General features: G+C 47.8%; 1 protein-coding gene across 1 annotated transcript in view; it reads right to left on the reverse strand.

Annotated features, from left to right (window-relative positions):
• The window catches only part of DHRS12 (dehydrogenase/reductase 12), a 36,040-nt gene that overhangs the window by 2,314 nt on the left and 6,255 nt on the right, over positions 1-27,471 (reverse strand). The window contains 7 exon segments of the mRNA XM_025364361.1: positions 1,493-1,583; positions 3,623-3,727; positions 4,745-4,806; positions 17,683-17,700; positions 17,703-17,763; positions 18,837-18,929; positions 25,907-25,989. Coding sequence (XP_025220146.1) covers positions 1,493-1,583; positions 3,623-3,727; positions 4,745-4,806; positions 17,683-17,700; positions 17,703-17,763; positions 18,837-18,929; positions 25,907-25,989 — 513 coding nt within the window.

Genomic DNA, 27,471 nt, shown 5'->3' on the forward strand with positions numbered 1-27,471 from the left:
CCTGAGAGCTGCTCTATATATGACCTCTGAACAACACATGGTAAACCGCACCTTGACGCAGATGATAGAGCCCAGTAGTGGGCTTGCCAGGCAGATTTTAAACATCTGAGCTGATGTTGGGATTGTCAGAATGGTATCCTTGGAGGGTAAGAGGCTGGGGTCCCCCACAGCCTCCTAGAATTCACCCTGGACAGGCAGAACCAAGTATGTCTCCCATTAGGCAGTAAGAAGAATCGAGAGCTGAGCACTCCCAGCCTGAGTCTCCCCTGGTATACTTTGCTGAGACCATCCTTTTTGTATTTAAGATAGGAGCCTCAGATCTATACAGCAGAGGACTAATTTCTGCCAAATCTCCAAGCTGGTCTCCATGAGATGCCACAAAGCACCAACATACACCTTTTTCTATAGGGGTGTGGTAGTTACAAAAATAAGATCACGAGGCATGTACTATTCAGGAACTCAGTATCTTTATTTAATGATATAGTGCACACAGGGTTTTTCCATAGGCATGATTGACAGCAGAGTCTTCAGCCCGGAACAGATTTTGCACAGGTGTTCCATAATTTATTAACTTCATCTCCTACCACCAGCACTGTGATAAGCAACCTTGTTTTCCCTATCTTTATTTCTTAGGATGAATTCCAAGGCTTCTGATAAATAGTGGTTTTCAGAAAGGCCATGCCAGCGGTGTGTGAGAGCCTGATTCCCAAAACCCCATGGCCAGGACCAGCTGGGAGGTCTTAGCTTCTCTGGGCCTCAGTTCCCTCATCTGTAAATGGGTGTGATAATAGACAGTAGTGGCCACCCCACAGGGGCTTGAGGACAAATGAGTTAATCCGCAGACAGCGCTGAGACCAGCTCTTAGCGCCGCGGGTGCACCCTGGGGTGTGTGCTGTGGCTGCTGCTGCTTTCAGTTCCCTTGTTCGTGGAGGAGGAAAGAGCTGCAGAGAGCCCAGGTGAGCAGCATGAGGTCACAGAGTTGGTGAGGCAGATCTGGAAGAGAATTCTGCTACCCTCCACTGCTGCTCCAACACGCTTCCAGATCATTCGAGCTGTGTCCTTGTGGCTGTCATTTACCTTCATGCATCATTATTTCCAAAAACCTGGGGAGTGGTGAGGCACCCTGGGCCTCTCCCACTCCCTTCCTCAGCCCCTGCTCATTCCTCTCTGATGTGGAAATGACAGTGGTCACCAGCTCCCTCTCTCACCAGGATACACTGTAGTTAGGAGGGTGCCCCAGCCGCACCCGCTCCCGTTCCCACCATCCCCTTCCCTGACTTGCACAGGGCAAGCTGGAAGCAAAAGCTCTGTGTCTGCATGAGGCTTCCCCCAGCTGCAGTCCCAGCGCGCCCCTGCCTAAATGGAAATGAAGCTACTCCCCAGTCCTCATTACGCTGGTTTTAGGTCATTCCTAGGGAGAGTCAATCCTGCGGCTGCTCAGGTATTTTTAGATGAAACATAAGTGGCTCAGCAATTAAAGGCTATGACATACCTGAGGTGTCGGCCCAGCCAGGATGCATGGAAGAAAAATGGATGGCCGGGTGCCCTTGGGCCCACCGCTCCGTCAGAACCACTTGCTGTCTCTGGACAGAAGCGAGGGGGTGAACAGGAGAGAGGAGGCGCCATTAGGTAAAGGGCAGGAGAAAAGCCCTGCCCAGCCTGGCTTATCTTACACTGGACTCTGCAGCATGTACAGCCGCTTGATGTCACCCTCCTCCAGAATCAGTCTTTACCCAGCATCCCTGAGTAGGACCTAGCAGGTCCTGCCCACTCCAAAGGAGGCGAGAACAAGCAATGAGCGAACCCAGCAAAACGCTGAGAGAGAAGGAACAGCAGACCCTCCCCCATGAAATGACACCACTCAGCACCCAGGTGTTCCTCGTCCACAAGGTGCCTGGGTGACTGTTCTTTGCTGCTCACTGAGGGCAGGGATGGTACCTGTTCTGTTCACTGCTGGACCTCAGGCCCCCAGCACAGACTGGCATAGAGTGTGTGTTCAGCTAATATGGGAATTAAGGCGCGGTGCGGTGGCTCAAGTCTGTAATCCCAGCACTTTGGGAGGCGGGCGGATCACCTGAGGTCAGGAGTTCGAGACCAGCCTGGCCAACATGGTGAAACCCAGTCTCTACTAAAAATGAAAAATTAGCTGGGTGTAGCGGCGGGCACCTGTAATCCCAGCTACTCGGGAGGCTGAGGTAGGAGAATTGCTTAAACCCAGAGACACAGGTTGCAGTGAGCCTATATATGTGTGTGTGTGTGTGTGTGTGTGTGTATGTGTATATATATATATTAATTAACTCCTTCCTTAGGCAGACTGTAGCAAATGTCCTGGACACAGAGAATACATCAGTTATAGACAATAAAAATCTTTAAATCCTCCCCTTTCCCAGCTGCAGTCACGCTATTGCCCCATCCCAGGGTAGTTTGATCATGCTTGGCAAAGAACTCCATCTCTGGGCCTCATTTACAAGTGGATGGTTTATTCCCATGTCCTCTGGGAAAACTGTAAAGAAGTGCCGGTCTTTCAAATGTCAGGATTTGGAGTCGTGAGATGTCATTCACCAGGATTTGGTCCGGGGTCAGGGAGCAAAACTGGGGCACACCCGGGACATACAAGTGGAAGAAGTGGAGGTGCAGAGAGTCTCAGACAGGGCCACCTTCGGAAGGCACACAGCACCGACAAGGAAGGCGGAGGGTGCTGGCAGCCTTACAGACAATGTGGGCGCCCTACCGGGTGAATTTAAGGGCAAGAACTGTAAATATGGAAGTTATATATATCCGGCTTTTAAACGTAGCTGTAATAAGCAGAGATACAGCAGTACAGGTTGAGCATCCTTCATCTGAAATGCTGAGGCCCAGAAGTGTTTCAAGTTTCAGATTTTTTCAGATTTTGTAATATCTGCATATACATAAGGAGATATCTTGGGGATAGAACTCAAGTCTAAACACAAAATTCATTTATGTGTCATATATGCCTTCACAAATAGTCTGAAGGGAATTTCATACAATATTTTTAAAATAATGTGCATGAAACAAAATGTGTGTTCATGAAAAGCATCAGAAAGCAAAGGTGTGGGATTTTCCACTCGTGACATCATGTCGGCACTCAAAATGATTTGGATTTTGGAGCGTTTTGGGTTTGGGATTTTCAGATGAAGGATGCTCCATCTGGAGAAATCTACTTTCTGTTCAGAGTAGTCAAGGGTTCTGGACTGTGGCCCCTTCCCTCCCTCAGAATCCAATGTGCAGCCCCTCCCAGTGGGCCTCCAGGGAGCCAAGAGCTGCCCAGAGGAGAGAGGAGGGACCACTCGCCGCCCTCATTCCCTCTGAGCAGCACAGGGTAATGGATCCCCCTGCTGGGATCCTGTTCTGTGTGGGTCTGAGAAACACCGAGAGGAGATGTCGCAGCTTTGCGGCTCCTCCCAGGATGCTGCTGAAAGCCCACGTGGGTCTGAGCAGAGCTGTGCTCCCCAAAGGGGAGCCCTCTTGGTGAGGGAACATTTTCAGGTGCTGCATGAACTACTACGGTCCAATTAATGTGCATCCCAGAGCAAGCATCCCTTGGAAAGGGCCCACGCAGCCCGTGGGTAAAATGCAGTCTCGGGAAACCCATCTCACTGACCTTGTTTTGTGCATAGACCGTAGTTCCATCAAATGCTGTTCTTTCGCACTGAAGATCATTGGTGTTCAGTTTCTGAACCAACATTCCTCCTGAGGAGACGGTTATCTGCAATAAAGGTAACAGAGATTTACAAACTAAAGCCTGTGACCCCTTCCACTCTTCACCCTCTGTGGAGCAGTGCTTCTTGCTGTTGTGACCAATGACCACAAAATTAGTGGCCTGAAGAAACACATGTATTCTCCTACAGTATTCTCCTACATGTATTCTCGTATAGTTCTGGAGCCCAGAAGTCTGAGGTGGGGCTCATGGGCTAAAATCCAAGTGTCAGCAGAGCCGCGTCCCCTCTGCCGGTTTCAGAGGAGACTCCATTCCTTGCCTTCAATTTCTAGAGGCTGCGCCAGCACTCCTCGGCTCACAGCCACGTCCTCCACCCTCTGCTTCCACAGTCAGTTTTCCTCTGAGTCCCGCCCTCCTCCTTTTCCCCATAAGGACCCTTGGAACTCCATCGAGCCCACCTGGATACTCCAGGACATGCTCCTCATCCCAAGACCCTGAACTGAACTGCAGCTGCCAAGTCCCTTCTGCTATATAAAGGTGACACAGTCACAGGTTCTAGGATTAGAATATGAACTTTGGGGTGGGGGGTGGCAGGGATCATTATTCTGCCCACCACAGCAGAGAGAAGGCAGCCTACATTAACTGTCTTCTTCTTGCTTTCTCCCAGTTTATGATATTTCAACCCGCTGGGGGAGAACAGGCTCCAGTAGCCAGTCCCCTCCCCTCTGAGCAGGACAGTCCTCAGAAATAGCAGCACCACCCTGACCTGAGCGCCCCACAAGCCGCCCCGGCCGTTCGGAGGCCTCCCTCCCCAGTGCTTTGCCGACGCCCATGTGACAGCCAGAGTGGGGGTCATGGGTTGGGGGAGTTCAGAGAGGGCTGGGGTCTGAATGTGCTCTTGGCATGCCTCTGCCTCCCTCTCGGCCCCCTGACAGAACTGGGGTTTTGCCGTGGATGTGGACAGAATGGCCCCCGTAGGGCAGCCTGGCAGCAAACCTAGGCCCACTGACTTCCTATCCGGAGCAAAGTCCATTACTATCAAAACATCCCACAAGGTCACCTCACCACTCGGGGGTCGTGTTCTTTCTCCAGCTCAGAGATCAGGCCGGTCGTGAGAATGTACACACCTGAGGCAACACACAGCATCCCGTGAGGGGGCAGCAGGAAGCCCCACTCAGGGGGTCCTGCAGGACTGATGCGGGGCCCATTGGCCCGCACCTGCGCCCTACAAAAGGGCAAGTGGCCACCTGAGGGGCAGTCCCTCCTTCCAAGGATCCTCCAAGCCAAATGTTCCTTTTCCCAGGACTGGAAGAAAGATGACTTAGAGCCTCATGTACCGACAGGAAAAGATGGCCACGCTACAGGAATACAGGAAGGGAAAAAGAACACTGCCAAACAGTAGGTGGGTCCACTTTGCAGAAGGAAAAATGCATCTATATGTCCAGTCTGTGCATAGAAAAACGTGAAGATGAAATTCAGCAATACCGCTAAATTAGGTCTCAAGGGTGGAATTCAGTGAAACTTTTCCTTCCTTTGCTATACATTTCTGCACTGTTTGGATTTGAGTATTTTTACAGTGAGCATATAACTTTATGGTTATTTCTTCAAGAAATATACATATAACATTTCTAATGGAATGAGAAAAACATTGAAGTGTATTTGACATGGAAAGACATTCCTAATATATATGGAATGAGAAGTTACAAAACAGTGGGAACAATACCATTCCATTTTGGTGAGGAAAGATGTGTCAAGATGAAGAGAAAATGTCTGCAAGGATGAGTGATGCCCTGAAAGGTTAAAAATGCTCATCTCTGAATGGTGAGATTATCGTTTCTATATTCTTCTTATACATGCCTGTATTTTTTTAAACAATGAATGTTTATTACTCTGTGTTTGCAAAAAAGGGAGAGTTTAAAGCCCCTCACCCCAAAGTGAGGCAGGAATCAAGTTAGGGGCTTCAAGTGACGAGCCCTGGGCTCTTTTCTGGGCTATGCCACGGAGTGTCTGTGTGACCAGCTCTCACCACAACTTCCTGCACCACCTGCGACGTGGCCTGCATCCAGCTCGCAGAAGCTGCCTGGCATCATGGGAAGGGTCCTGGAGGCGGATCCAGGGGCCTCCCTCTGAACCCTGGTTCTGGCACTTACCAGCGGTGTGACCGTAGGCAAGTGCGGTGGCATTTTCAGGAGATAATAGCTGACCAGCCCACCCCACAGCATCAGAGGGGCTTGTGGTGAAATAAAAATGTATGCATGTCCTGTGAGGACTGGAAAGTTCTCTGGGCAGGCCTCCTTTGTCCTGCTCTTGCTGTATTATCATTTGTGATTCTGAGTTGTGACATTCATCCCAGACAGCATTCTTAGTTGTTCACAGCCCAATTTATTTGGAGGAGCCTGCCTTGTTCGTATTTGTGGATTTGTGAAGTCTCCTGAACCCTGGGTCACTAACAGCTGTTAACCTCCAGCCAGTGGTCTTGGACTTCCTTTGTATTCGCCGCCGGTGGCTTTCTCTGTGATTTAATTTATGACAAGTAGAAAGGACTTCTGCCAGAAGCGATCTGCTGCATCGGCCTGCCCTGACGGATTGTCATCAATGGCTCTTGTGAGGAAGGGAAATGAAAGCTGGCAGCCGGGCTGGCTCTGCTGCCTGCCGAGGGCACCTCCTCTCTCCTCTCAGGACGGTGAGAGCTTGGGTGAGCCCCTTGGCACCTGTCCTCCCTGCCTGGGAGGTGCTCAGCTCTCATTCCCAGTCACCTGCGGGAGGGCTGGCTGGGTCCCTTGTCCCTGCCAAGTACTGTCTCATCTAGGGGACCACCGAGTAGCAGGTGCTTTTTAAAAAACTCCCAGAGAAACACAATAATAATCTGCTAAAATAATACACAATATGTAAGTATGTATGTGCATACACATATGTGTAAACACATATACGTGGGGGTATGTGTGCATATAGATAACCTCTTATTGAAAGAATTAGTTATAGAATCCCAGTGAGGTTCAGTGACTTATCCAAAGTCCCAGCAAGTTCATACAATGTGGACAACAGATGGCGCATCTCCCTTTTCTTGAGTCACGCAGCCATGCTGCATGCCAACCAATGCCAGGGAGAAGGAAGGTACCCATTCTGCAAGTCATTCTTTCCTCAGTGAACATGGCACCAGTTGCTCCTTGCCCAGCTCACACAGATCCAAACGGGCCTGTCATTAACACGTGAGCCAATGTCAGTTTCCTGCCCGCAAAGTCCTTCAACACTCTGGTCCCCACTGAATTAAGCAAACAACTCCTCAGCCTGGTGCAGTGGACTTCTTTGGGAAACATGCCCCATTCCGTCTTTTTAGGGGTAGGCCCCAAACACATCCTGTTCATAACAACAACACACACAGAACTGAGTCTTCGCCCTGGGCCAGGCGCTGTGTTTGTCCCATGTGGCCTTGACCCCATGGGCAGATGGACTGGGCCAGGGGGGTGACACCTGGTCCAAGCTGTCCCAGCCAAACTCTCCCTACAAGAGTGTAAAAATGGGATGCTGACCGGAGGACAGGTGACTCAGTGGCAGCCGTATGTGACCCAGATGCAAGGAAAAGCAGAGACGGACAGTGAACGAAGCACTTGTGATAAGAGTCCATGGACAACAGTCCCCGGGAAGCAGAAGGTCACCTCAGCGGCTGACAGGTTCTCCTGTCCTGTCTCTGGCCCTCCCAAAGCCCAGCTGTGCCTCTGCCATTAAGTTCTGTGAGGGCTGCCCTTGTAGCCTATTGATAAATTATTTTTTTGTTTAGTCTTCCTATGTGGGTTCCTGTTACTTGTGACCACACAAACCCTAAGACACTTGGCTTACCTCAGTTAGGAAGTCCACCAGTTCTCCCAGGATAACCAGCTACCCTTTAAAATAAGAATGTTTCCTGGGCGCGGTGGCTCACGCCTGTAATCCCAGCACTTTGGGAGGGTGAGGCGGGCAGATCACTTGAGGTCAGAAGTTTGAGACCAGCCTGGCCAACATGGTGAGACCCCATCTCTACTAAAAATACAAAAATTAGCCAGGCATGGTGGCCCACAACTGTAGTCCCAGCTACTCGGGAGGCTGAGGCAGGAGAATCGCTTGAACCCGGGAGGCAGAGGTTGCCGTGAGCTGAGATTGTGCCACTGTACTCCAGCCTGGGCAACAGAGTGAGACTCCGTCTCAAAAATAAATAAATAAGAATGTCTCTGGATAGACACAGGTAGGGCATTGTTATAAATGGTTAATGGGTGCTTTTAGTCATTCATATCTTCTTGTGAACCAGGTCAACAACTTCCTTTCCTCTAAGACTTCCTATTAATATCAGGGACATTTGGGTGATTTAAGGTTTTGATGAGAGAAAAAGAGATATTTTAAAGTACAGAATCCCATGGGAGGGCAGGCCTGGGAGGAGGGAAGGCACCTTCAGCTACTGCAAAAGTTGCCCAAGGTTAGTCCTGCTCCCAGTAATAAGGAAACTAATTCATTATCATTATGACTCATTAGTATTTTTAATTTACACAATGCCTTTCTTCCAAGGAACTCATTATGTCGGTGGAGATTCATTACGGGAAAGAGATCTGGGAGTGGAATTCATGTTGGACATAGTCTTCTAAATATGGCAACAAGAACTTTTATGACATGGGTACATGACTCGAAGCAAATCTATCAACTAATTAAGAAGGGAGGTAAAACTGTGTCGAGCTCAGGTGATGCTGAAGGAGATGCCGTGTGTTCTCAGAGCACTGTGAAACTCACGTCTGCATCCTCCAAATACTAAATTCACAGTGTTTCTGAAATTATGATATCTTGAGTATGACATTTTAATAGCATTAAAGGTAATCATTTTTAATGAGAAAAATATATCTCAATTTGTAAATTTAGCAGAGGAAAACTGATTGGCATTTCTATTAAGAAACCTTCAAAGCCACCTTGAATTAAAGCTACTTTGGTTACTAGCCAATGGGTTATGTGCTTCCATCCATGCTACTATTTGCCAGAGAAAATCATTGTCCTGCTGTCCCTGGGAAGTTTCTGGTGTTAATTTTAAAGGAGCAGACAGCTGCACTGGTGAACACCATTTGGTACTTCTTTTGTACGGTAACAAAAACACCCCATAGTGAGCCTGGAGGGCTCACACACTAATTTCACACATTATATAAAGATGATTTCAAAGATCACATTACCTGCAGAAGACTGCAGAACAGAGTCCCAGAGGAAATGAGCTATTAGAAGACATTCAAGGCACTGGCTTCTTATGGGGTATTCTCAGTTTGGGCTCAGAGAGTCGTTAGCATGAGTCAGGCCTTCCCCTTTGCCCCCTACCTCAACTCATCCCCGCCACCTTATCCAGTTCCATGCACTGAACAAGTATTTATCAAGGGCCTGCTGAGTGCCAGACCCAGCGCTAAGTACTCAGGATACAGACTGAGGGCGCCCTGCCCTCTCAGTGCCCACCAGGCATTCCCAGGCATTATACTATGTGACAAACCTAACTCATGGTCAAGTGCTAGACTGCTGTGGGTACATGGGGGTGGGGCGGGGGAGGTGTCAGGTTCTGCATGAACTATGAAGGGACATTTCAGCTAAGACCTGGAGAAGAGGAGGGAACAGGCAGGTAGGGGGCTGGGGATGGGAAGGAGGGCTGCAGGTATGGAGCACAGCCTGTGCAAAGAGGCCCTGAGGCTGGAGAGTGCAACCAGGGCAGCTGCAGCCGACTGAGCACAGTAGAGGGTAGGGCAATGTGAGGCTGCAGCCTCCAAGGGAAATGCCAGAGACACTCACCTCATACGAAACCAAGGGGTGACTTTAAGCAGAAGGAAACAGATTTGCATGCATAAGGACCACTCTGTCAGCCTTATGGAGGAGCCTTATGTCAGCCTGTTGGGGAGGTAGGTATAGGAGGGCACATAGGGCCCCATATTACTCCACTGCATCACAGTGACCTCAGTGGCTTGGGCAGAGTGGTCGCAGTGGAGCTGAAGAGCAGGAGACAGACTGGGGACAAGTTGTGCAGGGAGTCCAAAGGCATGATCACTGCTTGGATATGAGAAGTGAGGGGGTGTCAAGGACGAGCGGTGATGGACACGATGCTGGCCACTGGGGTGGGGCCCATTACAGGAGCAGACCAGTGAGGGACTAAGGGTTCAGTTTTGGACACGCTGGGTCTGAGGTGTTTGAGATCTGGACCTGGAATTCAGAACAGAGATCTGGGCTGGAAGGGGGCCCTTGGGAGCCAGGCACATGATGGCATTGGGGCAAGGAAGAGATCCCAACAGAGAGTGTGGGAGGAGGAGAAAGGAGGGCACAGGATTGGTCTAGGAGGGATGCCAACATTTAAAGTCCCCGCTGACATGCTGCAGCTGGCTAAGGAGGCTGAGAAGGAGCGAACCTCCGAGGGTGGAATCACAGGCGGCTCAGAAGCCATTGCGCCACGGGAGCGTGGACAGCTGCGCCCAGTGCTGCCGATGGATGTCGTAGAGGTGCGCTCTCCAGACCAGGAATATCAGGGTCACAGGTGACCTCAGCACAAGAGTGGTCAAAGGTCAGGGAGATAAGCCGACTGGAGTGAGCTGCAGGATGCCCGGGACTCGGGAAGCATGAGAGGCTGGTGGAGGAAGTGCTGTGGAGACTTTTCTCCAGGGCCTAGCCAGGTGACTGATGTCACCCCCTGCTGTCACAGCCACAGTGTGGGGGGTCCTGTGTGCTTCACTGAGATGTATGAAAGAAGCTGCTTTACCGCAGGGAGAACCCGAGTGTGGGCACTTGGGCCTCAGCTCATTAAAAGGACAAAGGTGCTTATTTGGGATTTTGTTTCTAAAACTCCCCAAATGAATGCTTGTTACCAGCATGCCTTTAAAACACTCACCAAATCCCAGCCAGGTAATTAGATACGGTCCTGGCCCACAGGAGGACTTGGATTTGGAGCCGGTACTCCTAGGCCAGGAGACCTAGAAGGGCAGACACCACAGAGCCTCGAGAGGGCTCTACATCGCCATGGAGCTGCCAGAACGGGGTACATGGCGTGGCCCAGGAGGCTCAGCTCTGGGAAGCTTTTGTGTCCCGTCAAAAGCATCTTCCATGGCTGGCAGAAAACCAAAAATCAATGGGAAAATGATCTCTAACTTCTGAGTGTGTCCATTCTCTCTCCTTAGGAGGGCTCCCCGGTGCAGCTGAAACCAAGAGTCTCACCTGGGGCCCTTCTAGGGGTCCAGGGGAAAGGGGGTTTCTAGGAGCTCCAGACTCCACCAGCCTCGCCTGTGGCCTGAAATCTGCCCCCACCTCAAGCTGAGGACACAGCCTCCCCAACAGCAGCTCCCTTGGTACTGAGGACGAGCACCAAGAAAGAATCATAATGAATAACATGCTTCTTATGATGGAAGACTCACTACATGCCAGGCGTTGAGCTGAAAGTTACAATGCTTTCTTTTTTCTTGTTCACGTATATATATAATTTGCTTAAACATAAAGTAAAATGTCTGTGCGTGTGTGTGTGTGTATCCACAGTTCTGAACTGTGACAGATGCAGAGTTGTGTAACTATGCATTAGACTGTGGTGTGATTCAGAACTCTATCACCCCAGATGTTCCCTCACAGTCACTCACACTCCCTTTGTAGTCACACCCTCCTCCTGCCCCTAATCACGCCCTAATCCCACCCCTTCAGCCTCTGACCTCTTCTTAGCCCCCTAGGTTGCCTTTTCCAGAATGTCCTGTAAATGGAATCATACACTCTGCACCCCTTGGGGTCTGGTGTGACTTTGGCTGGTGCATCTAAGAGTCACTCACATTGTTTTGTACATTGACATTTTGTGCCTTTTTTTTTTTCCTGAGACGGAGTCTCGCTCTGTCGCCCAGGCTGGAGTGCAGTGGCGCGATCTTGACTCACTGCAAGCTCCGCCTCCCGGGTTCACACCATTCTCCTGCCTCAGCCTCCAGAGTAGCTGGGACTACAGGCGCCCACCACCACGCCGGGCTAATTTTTTGTATTTTTAGTAAAGATGGGGTTTCACCGTGTTAGCCAGGATGGTCTCAATCTCCTGACCTCACGATCTGCCCACCTCAGCCTCCCAAAGTGCTGGGATTGCGGGTGTGAGCTACCGCACCCGGCCCATTTTGTGCCTTTTTATTGCTGAATCACATGCCGTTGAATGGGAGTGCCAGTTTTTCTATTCACCATATAACTGGGCTGACTCCTGTTTGGGGCAATTAGGAATAAGCTGCTATAAACATTCGTGTGCATATTTTTGTGTGCACACAGGTTATTTCTCTTTGGTTAAATAATTACAAGTCTTTTTATAAATCTTATAAACCTATAAAAGCAGCACCATCCCCATTTTACAGAACGGGAAAGGAAGGCGTGGGGAGGTTGAGGACGTTCATACAGAGTCAGGTCACTGGAGGAGCTGGACTACTACCCTGCTCAGTATAGCCAGTGTGACTGAGCGCCTCCTGAGAGCCAGGTGGATTCCGCCCTCAGGGATCCATCTCTGTGCAAGAAACCCACCCATGAGCAGGTGGCTTCACTGAGCCATGACAGGCACACAGAGGGGGCCGTGGTGGCCCAGAGGGGAGCATCTGACCAGGCTCAGGGGGAGGAATGTGTCCAGCAGAGTCACAGAGGAGCAGTACAAGTTAGCCAGGTAGGGGACACTCCAGGCAGGGGAGCAGCAGGACAAAAGCATGGAGGTAGCACTGCCAGTGACAAGTTCCAAAACAAGAGGCTGACTCCTACAGAGTCCATGTAGGAAAATAATGGGAAATACATTTGGACAGGAGGTAGGGTCTGCTAACAAAGGACTTTAATTCCAGGTTAAGGAATCTGCATGTTAAAACAACATTAGCTGCTGTTTCTACAGTGCTATTTCCCAGGCTCGGTGCCTCTCTGGGAGCCTTGAAGGTTTGTGAGCTGGAATGAGGTCTTAGGAACAAAACGGTGCATGAGGATAGCTCAGGTAAAGGTTATTGACAAGTAAGAATGCCTGGCACCAAACGCATGTCCTGTCTAAGGAAGCATTCTGCCTTGGAAGCACTGTTCTCTGTTTTCCTCCGAGTCTCCGTACCAATCTCCCTTCATGGATGAAAAGAGAGCTTTACCACATGATTACTGAAATTGTGTATGTGTCTAATTCCCCCACTAGGCCAGCAGTCCCTTCCATTTCTCAATCCCCATAACTGGCCACAGCATCTGGCATAAAATGGGCCCTTTATAAATGTTTACGTAACAAGCCAGGCGCGGTGGCTCATGCCTGTAATCCCAGCAATTTGGGAGGCAGGTGGATCACCTGAAGTCAGGAGTTCGACGACCAGCCTGACCAAAATAGTGAAACCCCATCTCTACTAAAAATAAAAAAATTAGATGGGCGTGGTGGCATGCACCTGTAATCCCAGCTACTCAGGAGGCTGAGGCGGGAGAATTGCTCGACCCCAAGAGATGGAGGTTGCAGTGAGCTGAGATCATACCACTACACTCCAGCCTGGGTGACAGAGCGAGACTCCATCTCAAAGAAAAAAAAAAGTTTATGGAACAAATAAGGTGCCTTTATTCATTAGGTATTTTGATTAGTAAGTAGTTATCGTATTAAACTCAGGTGACCCATTTTCAAAGAATTAGAATGTTAAAAAAAAAAAAAAAAAACCCTGTGGCAAATTATTGTTCAATATTCATTCCCTGCTCGCCACCTCTGTGGGAGAAGTATACTTCTCTGATGCTTGATTTGGAGCTCTGTGAAATGATCTGCTTTGATTAACTGGATTATCTGCTGATTTCTGGATTGGTTAACTGGATATCATATCCAGTTAATCAAAGGGGCTTGGATGCAAGCGGAGGCTTGGAATTGCTTGCACACCTGGGCCTCTGCCATTGCCCTGAGAATATACCTTGGCCAGAAGACGCCTTGGTCCAAGGAGGATGCAAGATATTTGGCACATACTCCATACCAAACCTGCAGCTTGGAGACACACAGCTGAGCCCAGCTGAGATCAGCCCGCCCAACAGATCTGCAGAAAGTCAGCAAAAATGCATGCTTATCATTGTACACCCTGAGATTTTGGAGTTGTTTCATAGCAATAGCCGCCCATACAACCCTACGCTAAAAAATGCCCCCACCATAATTTTGTTGTCCTTTGTTTAGGAAGTGAGTCACAGACTGGTTTTACACTACCTCTGAGCCTCAGTTTCCTCATTTGTAAAATCTGTAACATGGTTACGAGACTGAATGAGAGAATCCAAGAAAAGCCTTCAGTGCAGGCTGCAGCACGGGGACTGTGCTCAGTATGTGCTATTGCTATGAAGGCATCTCTGGACCTGGGGTCCCTGTGTCGAACAGCAGCTCTCACTAGGTACTGGGATGTGCCTGAGGAGGGTGCCACGTAACAGAATGTCAAGCAAAAACACTCTCTGTCTCCCGACGTACATCCTTCCAAAGTGACCTCAGGCGAACTTCCTCGCCTCCTGCCAAAGAGCTAAGGCACCACTGCCTGTTTATCACAGTCAATTAACTGGTGACGCAGCTGTCCTGGTGGAGACAGAATCAGTGTCCTCGTCTTGTGTCCTGTGGTGAGAGAGGCTAAGATGCGGGTGAGAGTTTTAATCTGCTAACGCTAGGCTGTGGCAGGCTGCCAGCAGGGCACTTAGCTCGGCCTCCCCGCCCTCCCCCTCCCATCTGTCTTCACTCCTCATGGACTCTTAATGCCACTGAATGCTAACAGGCAAAACGTATGTGACTGGAGGAGACCCGAAACAAAGGGGTGAGAACAGCCACCCAACAGAAGCTGTCTCCTGCGACGTCTTCCCCTCCATGGCTCAACTGCGCATCAGCCGACCCAGGGCAGCTCGCCTTTGTCCCTCAGTAAAATAAACTATGAAAATCTCTCCAGGCCCCACCCGCCTCTGCAAAAGGTTCAGAATTATTCTTTCCAAACTATCTAATTCATACACTGTGATGTCTCAACAAAGCCGTGTGCAGGCGTGGACGCTGAAGGCATTTTGCATTTAACTATTCGACCAGTTTCAAAACCCTTAGGATCCGGTGATAAATCCTGCGAATGCGGAGGTTTACGCTCTCCTCACAGTATCAGGAACCTACTGGTGTTTGGCTGGAGACTGCAAATGTTTCTGACAGCTCATATGAATCTTAGAAAATAGAAAACAACCTATCCCACATTACATAATCAGGCCAGGAAAACATGTTTCCTATTAGAAAGGCAGCCAGCAATTTCCCAGGACTCAGACAGGGGTCCAGGTTTTTTGTCTGGCCTGCTCCTGCTGAGGAATGACAGCACTTGAACCTCTCTGTATCTCCTTCTCTCTCAAGCAAAGACCCACAGAGCCGCCCCTCTGTGCTGGCATAGCCCCTTCATCTATTGTACTATTTCTTTCACTGGAGAGAGGATGAGTAAATATCAAAGCCCGAGAATTATTACGCTTCTCAGAGAGGTTGGAATGATCAATAAGATGCTTCTAACACAAACAGGAAATGAAAATTCAGAGATAGCAAGGTCTTTAGAAGCAGGCTGGATCCTTACAAAGGTGCAACATAACCAGCTGCATAATCAAATAGTCCCTTTAGAGTCTCTCAAGCCTGTCCACATTCCCAAGCAAGGCCAAGGTCCCCAGATTACCCTCCTTTTCATCTTCCAAAACCTTTGGACTTCTCTGAGAGGTGCCCCCAACCCCAGCCCAGCCTCCCCTGGCATAGCTGGTCACCCCCTCCCAGTACTTCTTAGCACTTATTTGTGATAACACAGTGATGGGGTGAGGGAGGACATGCCGGCATGGGTGGAACTGTGCACTGGTAATGAACATGGGTCGTGGAGGAAGTCAGACCGAGGTTCACATTGTGGCTCCTCCACTTGACCTGAGGCAAGTGAAACAATCTCTCTCAGCCTCAGTTTCCTCATCTGTGATGCAAGAATACCTCCATCATAGCACTAAATTTTATATATATATATATATATATGCAACTCTCACTCATGGCCAGGCCACAGTGAGCACTTAGCAGAATTTTGTCAGATGGCGGGTGGATGGATGAGCAAAAGAGCTGGCTTCATCCTGTGAGGTCGCACAAAACCCAGTACTTGGAAGGACCCTGCACCTGGTTTAATGCTCTGTGGTCGCTGCATTGAAATCCTTAATAATTTTTGAACGTGGAGCCTCGCACTTCCATTTGGTGCTGGACTCTGCAAATTACGTAACCAGTGCTACGGAACAGTGACTCGGGGGCCAGCTGTGACACTCTGGGAGTCTCAGCGGTCCCACTGAGTTATGAGCCAAACTCTAGCATGACCCCACATTTTGGTACTTTTGGTAATGGCAGCAAGGATACCACATTTGGAACAAAGTCAGTGATGAAAATATTTTGTACTAAACCTGTGCCATTTCACACAAGCTTCCAGGTATTTGTTTTGAAAAATGCAACCTCATCACTGGGGAGAAGGCATCTTACCACTCCTAGCCTTTCTTTCCTTGAGAAGAGAGTGCAATTAGGGTGAGTTCTTTCTCTCTTGGACCTTCTTCCATCTGCCAGGGAGATGGAGCACGTTTCAACAGTAAATTTAGGCTGGGTGCAGTGACTCACACCTGCAGTCCCAACAATTTGGGAGGCTGAGGCAGGAGGATCACTAGAGGCCAGGAGTTTGAGACCAGCCTGGACAACATAGTGAGACCCCCACCTTAACAACAACAAAAAATTTTTAATTAAAAAAAAATTAGTAAGGCATGGTGGTACATGCCTGTAGTCCTAGCTACTTGGGAGGCTGAGCTGGGAGGATTGCTTGAGCCCACGAGTTCGAGGTTGCAATGAGCCATGATCACATCACTGCACTCTAGCCAGGGCAACAGAGCAAGATCCTGTCTCAAAAAAAAAAACCAGTAAATTTAGTAAATTTGGGGACAATGAGCGGGGCTTGCTCAGTTCTGCTCCTCCCTTTCTCCCCTTTCTGGGGAAGAAGAGAAGGGAAGTTCCAGGTGACTAGGTAGGTGAATCCTTCTAATTCTTGGGTTCCAGATGAGGAAACCCATTTGGCTCTTGCAGTGAGCCATGCCTTTCGACCAGCCTTATCAGTAACAATAGTGATATGTTGGCTTTCAACTGTTATTCCATCGGCTGACTCAATCTGTTCAGTTCTTGGTTCGGAATAGGGTTGCTATATATTGGACACACTCAATGACTCCAACAACCACCCAAACCCTGCCATCCATCTTGTGACCTAGAACAATACTTAATTAAAACATCCCCCTCACTACAAGGAAGTAGGATAGGTCCAGGGAAGGGTGTTAGATTCATTGCATCTCAAAATTGAAAGGTCCCTTGGCTCGAGAAGGAGAAACTCCAAGGAGACTAAAAGCATGGTACATTAGTTGTCAATCTCTAGTGTGCACCAGAATCATCCAGAAGGCGTGTCAAAATGGATTTCACTCTTGGCCTCATTCCAGAGTTTCAGATTCTGTAGATCTGGGTGAGAAATCTAAGAATGTGCATGTCTATCAAGTTCCCAGGTGATGCTGAGGCTGCTGGTCTGGGAACCCCACTTTGAGAGCCACTGGCCTGATATAAAATGACTTCACTCTGCTATTACAGAGCAGCAGCCAGAGTCCAGGTATCCTGTGCTCTAGCCAATGCCCTTCTCGGTCCATCTTCTTGCCCATTGGTTGCACCTTCCTCAGCCCTAGCTGGAAGTTCCCTTGGCTGCAGTTTTTAGATTTGCACTCAACACTTAAGGTGAACTTGCTCTCCTCTTCAAAATAATGTCTATAAAGAGCCTAGAGCTTCCTAGGAAAAAAACACTTCAATACTAAGTATTTCTGGCACCAAAACCTATTATAAGAAACATGAAAACAGAAAGTGTTTTATGAAGAAAAATAAGTACAATTCAGGATAAACTTAAAGCAAATGTCATCAGCCCAGGACCAAAAACCCAAAAAGTTGGTCAATTTTTTTTTATCCTTTTATGGTACATTCTATGTTTATTTTGCTAAAACCAAATAAGAAAACTTCTTGTACTTACCCAGAGTATTGATAGCAAGTTTTTTTCAAGTCCATCTTCTGTGAGTTCTCTTTTATTGACCATGCAACCTGCATTATTGATCTAAAAATTATAGTTCCCATTTCAAAATAAAGAAAAACAGGGCCAAAAGACCTACTTCCATCCCCACACCTCCACTACCCCAGCCCTAGCTCCTTCTCAACTTTCAAGTGACACTAACAATTTGCTCAACTGATTCTGCACTCCAAAGCCCTTGCAGGAAAATACCACTTGTGCAGAGGACTCAGCCACAGAACTGTGCAAAGATCGCCAAGCGAGACAGCTGGGCCAGGCAACCTAATTCATGAGAGAGTGCTCTGGAAATTCATCTAGTTCAGAACCGTCCAACAGAAATATCTAATCTTAAGATTTCTAGTAGCCACATTGAAAAGGTAACAAGAAACTGGTAAAATTAATTTAATAAGATTTTAAACCAAATGTATCCAAAGTAGCATCATTTTAACATGCAATCAATATAGAATATTAATGAGATGGCATACATAATTTTTTTTTAAGGCTTTGAAACCTGCTAATTTATACACTTACAGCACATCTCAGTTTGGACTAGCTACATTTCAAATGCTTCACAGCCATACTGGATAGCACAATTCCAGACTCTGGAACAACATTTTAGAGCACATCAGAAAGTCTTTGGATAGAAAAGCAACTTAGCTCAAAGTGGAATATCTGGGAAGAGCATACTGGGACTCTTTCTATCTGAGTCCACCCAGGCTCTCTGTGGAGTTTTGTGCTAATTATGTTACTAAAAGATTTGCTTGTCTGTAGGAGGTATTCTTTTGGATGAAAAGAGCTTCTAATTTCAATACACCAATCCCCAAATCTACAGAACTGAGAAATATTTATATACAAATCATCATTTTATAAAACATGGAACATGTCTATCCTCCCACAATACCTACCCAGTGGATGGCCCCTACCTTTCCCCACTAATCTAACCACACGGGTCTCCTCTTAAATCCAATGAGTAAAGTTGATTCCATGAACAGGCCCAAGCATAAAAGAGTCTTACTAAGATTATTCCATAAAGACACGCAAACATACATATCCGTCCACATCCACAGACGGAAACAATGGCCAACATGACTTTATTCTCCACTTATGTTTACAAAGCTCACTAGAACATGGAGTTTATGTTCCTGCTTGAAATTTTCAACAAATTTCCAGATTTTCTTGGGATCAGACAAGTCCACAATGTGCAGAAAAATGTTCTAAATTAGAAAGCAAAATAAATAAATAAATAAACCCTTTTTAAAAAGATATAAACTAGCACTTTTAATTTTTAAAAAGTACATGATTTTTTAAAAGCAAATACTTGAAATGATATAAAACGGAAAATACCAGTCCCACTCCTCAAAAATAAACCATTGTTCACAGTTTTTTGTGAATCATCCAGAAATATTTTAAGCATATACTATATATACTATATATATTTTAAGATATATATATATATATATATATATATATATATATATATATATATATATTCCACACAAATAGGATCAGACTATGCATTGTTCTACATCCATCTTTCGCACTTAACAATATGTATTTCAGTTTTTGGTGGTAAAAACAATTTTTACCTATTTATTTTATTGTGATAAGAATACTTAATATGAGATCTAGCCTCCTAACAAATTTTCCAGCACGCCGACTAGGTACAATGCTGTACAGGGCACCTCTAGAGTTTATTCACCTTGCCTAACTGAAACTTTGTACCCTTTGATAGTAACTCCACACTTCTCCTTTCCCCAGTCCCTGGCAACCACCATTCCACCCTTTGGTTCTATGAATTGTGAGTACTATGGATACCTCACATAAGTGAAATTGTACAGTCTCTGTCTTTCTGTGCCTGGTTTATTGAACTTAGGTTAGGTCCTCCAGGTTCATCCATGTCATTGCAGGATTTCTTTTCTTTTAAGGCTGAATGATATTCCAATGTGTGTATGTATGGACCACATTTTCTTTGTCCATTCATCTGTCGATGGACATTTAAGCTGTTTCCACATCTTGGCTATTGTGAATAATGCTGCAATGAATGTGGCAGTGCTAATGGCTCTTCAGGATCCTGATTTCAATTCCCTTGGATTAGTACCCAGAAGGGCAATTGCTGGGTCAGACGGTAGCTCTATTTTGAATTTTTTTTGAGGAACCTCCATACTGTTTTCCACAGTGGCTCCACCATTTTGCATTCCCACAAATGGTGTGCAAGGGTTCCAACTTCTCCACAACCTAACAAACATTTTTTGTCTTTTGTTTTTTTAACAATAGCCATCCTGAGAGGTGTAAGGTGATATTTCACTCTGGTTTTGATTTGCATGTCCCTGATGACTACTGACATTAAAAGTATTTTTTCTTTTTTTTTTTTTTTTTTTTTTTTTTTGAGACGGAGTCTCGCTCTGTAGCCCAGGCTGGAGTGCAGTGGCCGGATCTCAGCTCACTGCAAGCTCCGCCTCCCGGGTTCATGCCATTCTCCGGCCTCAGCCTCCCGAGTAGCTGGGACTACAGGCGCCCGCCATCTCGCCCGGCTATTTTTTTTTGTATTTCTTAGTAGAGACGGGGTTTCACTGTGTTCGCCAGGATGGTCTCGATCTCCTGACCTCGTGATCCGCCCATCTCGGCCTCCCAAAGTGCTGGGATTACAGGCTTGAGCCACCGCGCCCGGCCCAAAAGTATTTTTTCATATATATATTGGCCATTTTTTTTTTTTCTTGAGAAAAAGAGTGCCAATGCGCTCTGTCACCCAGGCTGGAGTACAGTGGCGCAATTTTGGCTCACTGCAACCTCCGCCTCCCAGGTTCAAGCGATTCTCCTGCCTCAGCCTCCCAAGTAGGTGGGACTAGAGGTGCATGCCACCATGCCCAGCTAATTTTTATATTTTTAGGAGAGACGGTGTTTCACCACGTTGGCCAGGGTGGTCTTGAACTCCTGACCTCAAGTGACCTGCCTGCTTTGGCCTCCCAAAGTTCTGGGATTACAGGCATGAGCCACCGTGGTCAGCTTGTGTTGACCATTTGTATATCTTCTTTGGAGAAATGTCTATTCAAGTCCTTACACCATTTTCAAATCGGGTTATAAGTTACGTCGCTGTTTGTTTGTTTTGCTATTGAGTTGTAGGACTTGCAAGAGGTCTTGGAGATGATTTTGTTATATATAACTCCACCCTATTCCTTTTAATGACTACATAACATACCTTTGCATGGATATGTCAGAGTTCCCTGCCGCTGATCTTTTTTTTTTTTGTCAAAATTTTGCTCTTAAGACAGTATCTTAGGCACATCATAAATAAGATGGTAAGTTCTGCTGTGACCCTTAGTCCTTGGTCATGACACTTTTCAATCTCTGCCTTGTATCATGGTTATCACTGGACACAGCCACCTCCCCAGGAGACTTAGAACTCCGTGAGCAAGGGACACTGTCTAATGCGCCCTTTCTCCTTATGGTATTACACAGTCACAGCCATGGTAGTTGAATAACGGACCTTGGCTGTTTAAACCTTTTTCTCTGTACCCAGTACCAAAGTCCAAATTTGCATTCTTGGCATCCAGTGAATGCAACGGTGCCCTCTCTGAGCATCAGTGGACATATGTGACCTATCACTAACCCAAGGCAGAAATTCCTGCTGCTGCAGGCATGTAAGCGCTGAACCTGCAGACGACAATCAGAGCAAGAGCCACAACTCCTTTGACAAAGTGGGGAAGTTCCGTGCCCTGCCTGAGTTTCCCCATTAATTGAGCTATAAACCCCAAAGCTGTAGTCAGAATTTCTTTCTACTCATCTTAAAACATATTGTTTTTTCACCTGAGACAAACGAGACAGAAGCAACTCCACATTTTCATGACTCAGAAAGTCGAGTCAGGTTGAACACCACATTCAGCTTAAGCCTGGCCCAACTGGATATTCCTCTGCCTTCAAAGGATAGGAAAAACGTTGTCTGTACAGAGCTATTCTCTTTGAAAATGCCTGTGAAGGCCCTCACCCAGCCAGAGCGTACAAGGCTGCTGAGTCATGTCTGAGTCAGCCGGGAGCCTGTACCAACGACTGCAAACTGAGTCTAGACACCTAATCCTTCCATTTTGAGGCCTTGTCTGCAACCACCCTAAAATTCCCTCCTACCAGAAAGCGATGTGTTAACATATATACAAACTCCAGGTTAAAACAGCAACAAAACTCAAGTGAACTAAAACCAATTCTGCTTGAAACATTCCACAAGTTCTCTGAGCTTCCTGGAAGTGCTTGAGATGTCTCAGAGTGAAAAGGAGGTAGCAGCAGGGAAGAGACAATCACTGTCCTAGACAGATCAGCCACGGGGCTGGTGACATGAAGCACTATGAAAAGAGGAAGGAAATCATCTGTGTCCCTCTGAGGCAAAACAGGAGGCCACAAAGCACCCAGAAGGAAAGGCCAGCAGTCTGTTGTGGCCAGGAGAAGGAACTGGAAACAGGTGCATGTGTGTAAAAGTCCCAATCTGCAGAGCCACACAACGAGAAGGCTCACCTTAGCAGCCACTGGTCCCCACTGTGACAAAGCATGGTTACTGAAACTGAACAAAACAAAACAAAAAAGCTGGGACCCTTTCTGCAGATGAGCCACCATCTATAGCAGCTGTGTGGCCCAGGACTCATGAGGTGACATCATGAGGACTGATCCCCCAATCAGAGCAGTTCCCGCAATGAGCACGGTAAACAGTGCATGGAGGTGCTTTGTTAAGTAGAAATCATTCTGGAGAAATGAGGCGGTATTTCATAAAACCACGGAGGTCTTGGGAAGCTAAACCAACCATTCTCAAGAAGCTAGAAATCACATTGGCCTGGAAGAGCTGGAGTAGAAACCCGTTTTTTATCGTGGCGTGTGACGTTGGTGGAGTTAATCCCCCACAAGACATAAGTGCTTTCACAGAACCTTCCAGCCACATCAGGAAGCCTGCAGGACTGAAACACGTTGCGCAGGCACCTGTACCTCTGTGATCGTTCCCTGTAAAACCCGTAACTCCAGTGTAATCATGAGAAAGACATCAGACAAATCCCAACTGCGAGAGCCTATCTCAAAAATCCCAAGTGAGAGCCTATCTCAAAAAACAATAAATAAAATAGAAGGGTTTTTGTTTGTTTGTTTGTTTTGAATGTTGCCCCTGGGGATAACTGCTAGACAAAAGTCTGGAGCCAGGCAGTAAGGCCCGGCTGAACTGCAACTAGAAGCCTGGGGAGAAAGGTCCAGCCTGTTTCTCCCTTAGGCCCTTTGGGAGCATCATGTCCAGTGGACTGGTGAGCCGGAAGTCTGCCCTACAGTAACCAGTACTCCTTTCCCCAAGGTTAGGCCACACATAACCTCTCTGAAAGATCACTTCGGCATGATATTCACCTCTCTATATGGCCAAACGCCTGATATTACCAAGCCAGCGTGTACAAGCAGCTGAGATCCCTACATCACCCTGAGTCTTACCTGGTGCCTGTACTCCCTGGCTAAGCTGCCCTGCTGCACACCTCACCCTGACCCTCCTGCCCAAGGGACCTTCTTTCTTTGATGTTCACCCAACCATGCAGGCAGGACCAGCTGCTCCAGTGCCCTCACAGCTTTACCACACATCTCTTCTGCTTCTGGGGGCTTGCAGGCTTCCACCTCCCACTAAGCAGGGCCTAAGCACTGATTAAACAGAACAAACTTGAAGCAGAGAATGTAAGGTTGAGAGTGGTAATAATCCTAGTATAAACAATAATGATAATAGCAACAACAATAACAGTAGCTACTTCTATTGATCGAGAGCTGTTTGTTCTTAGGATACCCTGAGCTTCCCATCTTGTAGCCCTTATCATGTTATTTCAGTAGCATCTAACAGACACCTCTTTCAACAGAGGGAATTGAATGCAGGGATTGATTTCCCAGGTGATTAAGGAAGGTGAGAACTCAACCACGATTGGTGAAGTAACGCAGAGATTAGTAACAACAGGAAACTACCACCAGCCCTAGGCTCAAGGAACAAAGGGAGAATGCAGTGTGGCCTGAGCCCAGGAACCAGAAGGAAGAACCAGAGAGGAGATTCAGCCATCACCAGGGAAGCCAGTATCTCTCAATTCCCCACTTCCTTCCACCTACCAACCTTCCTCTAATACCTGCCATTGGCCAAACCCAGCCAAAAGCTATCTGGTTGTAGGAACTGAAGAAACACATACCTTGGGGTTCATACTATTTGTCCCCCAATGCACCCCCACTGTGACAAAGAGCACAGAGGCCAGGCCCAGGGCAGGCACACACACTTCAAAGAAACCGCTTGTTAATCACTTGTACCCTGCACAAGACTGTCAGGGGCTGGGTCTGTCCAAATCACTGTGTCTCCAGCACCCAGCATGCTGCTTGGCATACGGTTCACCCTTAAATACACGTTAAAAAACGAATTAAAAAAGTCAAGTTACCCCTATTTTTTAATGAGGAAGTGAAGGTTCAGGGAAGCTAAGAACATTGCCCAAGCTCACAGGCCAGAAAGTGCAAAACCAGGACTCGTATCAGTGCCCAACTCCGTCCTGCATACCATGCTTTTGTGTGTGGGTTGCCTACCAAAGGCGGACCAGAAGCAGCTGTGAAGTGGGGCCTCTTCATAAGCAGGGAGGCGCAGCTGATCCCTGGCAGAGCCTGGAGGAGACACTGAGTCAGGGAAACCAGACACTGGCATAAGCAGACAGGTACCCTCATCCTGGACGCTCTACCTGTGAGTGCTGGAGGCCACTTATAAACCCAAGAGAGCAGTGAATGTCCTGTGTGTGCGTTCAAATCCCACCAAGTGTGTCTGTATGGAGGTGAGGGGGGCAGCAGGCAAGGGCTCGCTTTCTCCCCAGCGCAGGAACATGCTTGCTCCCCTTGTCAGCTCTCTACCCCTCCTAAAGATGGTGGCATTGGATATAAGCCTGGCTGGATATTACAAACAGATCCATATTATCATCGTTTTCCATTTAAATATACTTTTTAAAGCCTGTGGCCCACACCACAGAGGGCTGGAATCCAGGCAAACCTCCTCCTGCCCGCGGCCTGAGATTAGTATTCTTGTTGCATCCTGCAGCAGCACCACTGAAAGTTATCAGCAGGCAGACAGCCAGCTTTCAATCTCGAGAACCGCAGCCCGCAGATCGCAGCAGCACTTGCAGACATTAGAGGAAGATTTAGAGACCCTCACACTCGCCGCCAGCACTAAGCCTCTGTAAGGCACCTGATGGCACGAGACTGGGGATTTCCACGAGAAAGGGAAAGGAACAGACACTTGGTGTGAAAATGTTATTTCAAAGTTGATGCAAAATATTCCATCCTAGACAGGGGCATGCTTCTCTTTGGCTAGGGTCCATGCCTGAGGGTGGGTACCGTCTGTCCCTCCCTGGCTCCCCTCCTACGGGCTCTCCAATTGTGGGGTCTCCTAGAGAAGAGGTGGGAATGGAATGAAAATGGAATGAGGGCATTCTTCAGTGACAGTGAGCGACCAGCCATGGTGACTGAGGGTCCTTTCTGGGGTCAGGGTTTTCCATCCAGGGCCAGCCTCATGGCTGCACGATGTATCACGGGAATACGATCTATACAGCTGCACAGGCCCTGCGACTGGAAAGGCCTCAAGCTTGGTTTGATGTTCTGCCTTTGTTGTGTAGAAATTCTAAATAACTTTTACACAAGGGTCGCGCATTTTCATTTTGCACCGAGCCCCACTAATTATGTAGCCAATTGTGGTTCCAGCTCTTTCGGAAGAGAAAGATCACAAAATGTGAGGCAGCTCTGAAAGCCCATGTCAGAAAGTAGCTCTCATCAAGACCCAAACACTGCTGGTGCTTCTCTTAATTAGAAGACATCGGGTCAACGCATGGCTCCATGGCACCCCGGTGACCCTTGCTGTGTGTCACTGATGTGGGCTCCCTCTGGGGTGAGGAGCCTGGAATTATCACTGTCCACTGTAATGGGCCTCTGCCTGCTGGCCTCTGCTGGTTTCACAGGCAGCTCAGGACCATGCAGTCAAGCCTCAGTGCCCCACTTATCCTCTTGTCAAACCTAGCCACTCAAAAGCAGGGCCCAGCTCTCTGCTGGCTGAGGCTGCTTCCAATGCAGAAGCACAAACACAGGCCATCGTCAACCCAGGGAACGTGGGCAGGAGTCCAGCCTCCTCACAGCTGACCGTGGAGGCGAGGAAACCCAGCAGGAGGGTTGAGGAGCTGCTCACCTGGTTACCGCTCTCCCGGATGATCTCACCCCTGGCATCTTCTGCTCGGGCTTGATCTCGACAAACCAGGTGAACTGTGCCATCTGGTGGAATTCAATGAAACCATCTGTGAGTTACAGCGAGAGCTACAGAAACCAGGTCTTCCGAATGAAAAATGAAGACATATGAGCTCACAATTGACACTCCTCTGTTAAACCTAGATGGGTGGTTCCCAGAGTTAGAGCAGCAAGGGCGATCGTGAGGGAGGTACTGGAACCTTCCTGTCTGTCTGTGCTGACAGTGCCTCTGGGATAACATCCTGATTTTTTGAGGGCCTGAACACATCAAGGATAAGAAACATTGATCTGGGTCACATCTGCCTCCCTAGCATCTAGCATAGTAGCTGACCCAGAGGTGTTAACCCTGGCTGCACTTTACACTCACCTAGGGAGCTTTTAAAGATCTAGGCGATGGGCCCAGGCCTGGGTAAGTTTTACGAGCTCCCTTGGTGATGTAACGTTCAGTCAAAGTAGAGAACCACTTGCCTAGCATGTAGTAGGGACTCACGTATTGACTGAATGTTGAATCCATCAGCAGCCCTCATATTATCCCAGCCAATGCCACACCGTCATCAATCAAGATCAATTTAAAGCAGAATGCCTTCGCCGTGGCAGCTAAGAAGAAATCATTATGGAGTCTGCTTTCTTTACTAAAAATCACCCACTTGATTAAATGGGGTCTGTTTCATGGGAGGCTACAGGCTAACCACAACACCAGCCCCTCTTCTCTCTCCTCCTCTCCACACTTCAGAGTGCTTCCCAGCTGCTAAGATGCAATTAATCCTCTCCCTGACTTGGCAGATAATTAAATAAAGCTTCAAATGATATAACAGTCCCCTGAAAAATGCCTAACTTGGATTTAAAGAGAGGAAAAAAGAAAACATCTTCGGCATCTTAAAAAGCGATAAATTCACAACCTAGTTCCCCATCTTCTGCTGGAACATCCATTTTTCCAGAAGAGGCTCTGGACAGATGCAGCAAACTCTTCCAGCCACTGCAGAGCCATTTGGTGACCCAGGATCATGGAGCTCATGCAGGAGATTCTGGCATTTACCATGAGGAAGACTTCTGCTGACTGAAGACTCCACAGGGCACCTGAAGCGCCTCTTTATAGTCAAGGTTAGGGGAGGGAAGCGGGAGGCTGCCCTAGCCCTGGAGGCTGGACCCCAGCAAGGAGGAAGGTCAGTTCAATGCACTCTTCTCTCCAGGTATTTTGGGGGCATTGGTTCATAACTACCATCCATGTCCAAATTGTGGTGGACTCCGAGGCTCCCCCTCCCTGTCTCTAACCCCAGAAGAGTCTCATTGAGAAGACATGAGAGACCAGGTGTCCACGTTTTTTTTTTAAATTAAATTCCACTGGGAATTCTGACGTCCAGGGTTTGCTTGAGCCCCTCACTGTTCTTAATCAGAAAACACTGGGACATGTGGGCAGGGCCCAAGCTCTCCTGTGAATTAATTAAGTGTTGAGGAAAGGGCTCCTGTTGCTTTAGCCACCTCTAGCTCAAAGCTCAGAAAGCTGGCAGC

This window comes from Theropithecus gelada, chromosome 17 (genome assembly GCF_003255815.1).
Source record: "Theropithecus gelada isolate Dixy chromosome 17, Tgel_1.0, whole genome shotgun sequence".
Classification (NCBI taxonomy): Eukaryota; Metazoa; Chordata; class Mammalia; order Primates; family Cercopithecidae; genus Theropithecus; species Theropithecus gelada.